Below are 2,270 nucleotides of genomic sequence, written 5' to 3'. Positions count from 1 at the left end.
CTGGTCGCATTTGTTCTCCTTCCACCTGTGGGCACTGTGGCTCACCAGCTTTGGCATGTGGGGCACCGGTCCAGTGATGCAGATGAACGCTGCACAGATCAGCCGCAGCACGAACTACGGCGTGTATGACAGCCGAACTCTGACACTTTACATCGCCATCATGTCTGTGGGCACCGCCATTGGGCGTATCTCTATGGGATACTTCGACATGAAGCTGACTGCTTGGAATCGTGCAGGCAAGACAAAAATTCTGACGACCATTGCGCTTCCCGTTGCCCCCCTGATGTTTGCGGTGGCGTACTTCCTCTTTGGTGTGGTACCTGGGAAAGCCTTGCTGCTGCCGTTTTTGCTTGGGTCCTTCAGTAACGGTATTGCCTGGAGTATAGGCATCATTGCCTCCCGGATGATGTATGCCAAGGATATTGGCAAGCACTACAGCTTCATGCGCACCTCCGCAGCAGTTGCGTCCATCGCGCTGAACCGCTTTCTGTTTGGAGGGATGTACGATGCGGAGGGGCGCAAGCGTGGCGAGTTCCCCTCATGCAACGCGCCCTCGTGTGTGCGGAAGCAGATGTTTATTCTGATGGGCATCAACCTGTTGTCAGCATGCGTGGCTGTGTTGGTGCACTGGCGATTTTCGCGCTTCACCCGGGCGAGGCTGGCCGAAGAGATGGCGCCGCCTTCCCAGCTGCAATCTGAGCAGGACGTGGTCGAGGCGCCTTATGCCGAGCATACTGCTGAAGGAAATAGTCTTCAGTCATAGTGTTTGTGCCCGGTTCTTTAACATCCCCACTTATCCTTCTTCACCACTTCCATTTTCGGTATTTCTTATGTCTTACCTGATGACGCTGGTGCATGTGCAGGCGGTGCTGTGAGCGCCGGCTTCTGTGACCGGGAACGTTTGATCCTTGGCACCACTGCTACTGCCATCAGTGCTGAGGCTGTGCTGCAGGTGTAGCCACACTGTAGCGACAGGAAATAGCGTCAGTACAAAAATGAGAGGAGACAGTGGTTTAAAAAAAAAAACGGACAATGGTAAAATTTAAATGCGGCAAATGGTGTCATTGATAACATGACCAAGAATGTCATGGAACAATGTAAAAATGGCACCAGCAAAAAACGGAGGCATCTAAGACGCCTCCACCCACACTTTGTATTTGTGTTATTCGTTGTTCCAGAGGCGGTGACTACGTCCGTTAGTGCCCGCGTCAGTGACCGCGTTAGTGGGTGGAGGTGTATGCATTTTTATTATTTATTTGGTTATTTTTTGGTATCCTGCTCTCCCCTTATTTGAGCTTGTCAGCGATCGGTTTGTGGGGGGAGCGGCGCACGCCTTTGTCTTTTACATGGCCCAAGCCCTTTTGATACTTAAAAATTCGTGTATCCCGTATTTTGTAGAGGGAATGATAATAAAGCGTGTTTTTTTGTTGTTTTCTTGAAACGTGTTGCGAGAACTTGCGACTCCGCCAGTCTAGGCGAGGGCGTGTGGGAGCCCCGTTGGGGGGGGCCTGTTTCTGCATGGGCCACCTGGTGCTTCCAACAATGCTGCGGTGGGGAGCGGCGAGTGCAGCTTTTTTGTTTTTATTGCTTTTTTACGTGGAGGGATGGTGGCGGCTTAGTAGAAGTCCCAAGGGCGGACGAGGACCTTGGCGTGTGTTGCCTGCCGGCGCGTCCGCCGATGCAGCCTCCTTCGGGTGGCGCTGGCCCGTTTGGCCTTTCTTGGACCGCAGCGAGGCAGCTTTGTGGGGGGGGGCGCCACGCTACTGACCAAGCCGCCGGTGTTGGTTTCAGTGGTGCGGGGGCTTTTATCGCCCGGCGGCGCTGCCGCGCTAGTGTGGCAGCGCCGGGGGAGGCGGGGTGGATGGTGCCATTGCAGCGCGCCCAGGCCCCTGCGTTGGGGACCCCGCTTGATTGAGGGCCTCCTTCATCCCCGCAAACCTCGCGCGCATTTTGTTTGGCATTTAGTTAGTGTCTTAGGGTGCGTTCTGAACGTAAGGATGGCGAAGATGTAGGGTGAAATTTGGGTTTTCTCTGAAAGATGTGTGGGGGCCTGGTTGGCTTCTTGAGGGGGCGAGGGATAAAAGAGATAAGGCTTCTCTGATGTGTTGGGTTGTGAGAGGATGTAGGGGTATTTGTATCCTTATTGCTATTACTATGTATTAACTTCTAGTTTTTTTTCTGTGCGGTTATACCGTTTGCTGGAGGATGCGAATGAAGGATGTAAGGCTCATTATATTATTATTATTATTATTTTGTTACTCTTTTTTTTT

General features: G+C 52.6%; 1 protein-coding gene across 1 annotated transcript, besides 1 other annotated feature; it reads left to right on the top strand.

Annotated features, from left to right (window-relative positions):
- On the top strand, nt 1-763 carry TraAM80_02241 (uncharacterized protein; the record flags this gene model as incomplete). Its single annotated transcript, XM_029379252.1, has 1 exon — nt 1-763. A coding segment is annotated over one exon (763 nt), but the record flags the coding sequence as incomplete, so codon positions are not given.
- A 1,466-nt stretch (nt 764-2,229) lies between these two features.
- Nucleotides 2,230-2,269: a microsatellite.
- Between the last annotated feature and the right edge of the window lies 1 nt (nt 2,270).

The sequence above is a fragment of the Trypanosoma rangeli genome (assembly GCF_003719475.1).
Source record: "Trypanosoma rangeli strain AM80 chromosome Unknown Tra_15.4_contig_00049, whole genome shotgun sequence".
Taxonomy (NCBI): Eukaryota; Euglenozoa; class Kinetoplastea; order Trypanosomatida; family Trypanosomatidae; genus Trypanosoma; species Trypanosoma rangeli.
Note: the sequence above shows the minus strand (reverse complement) of the source record. Positions and strands in the feature narration are given on the sequence as shown.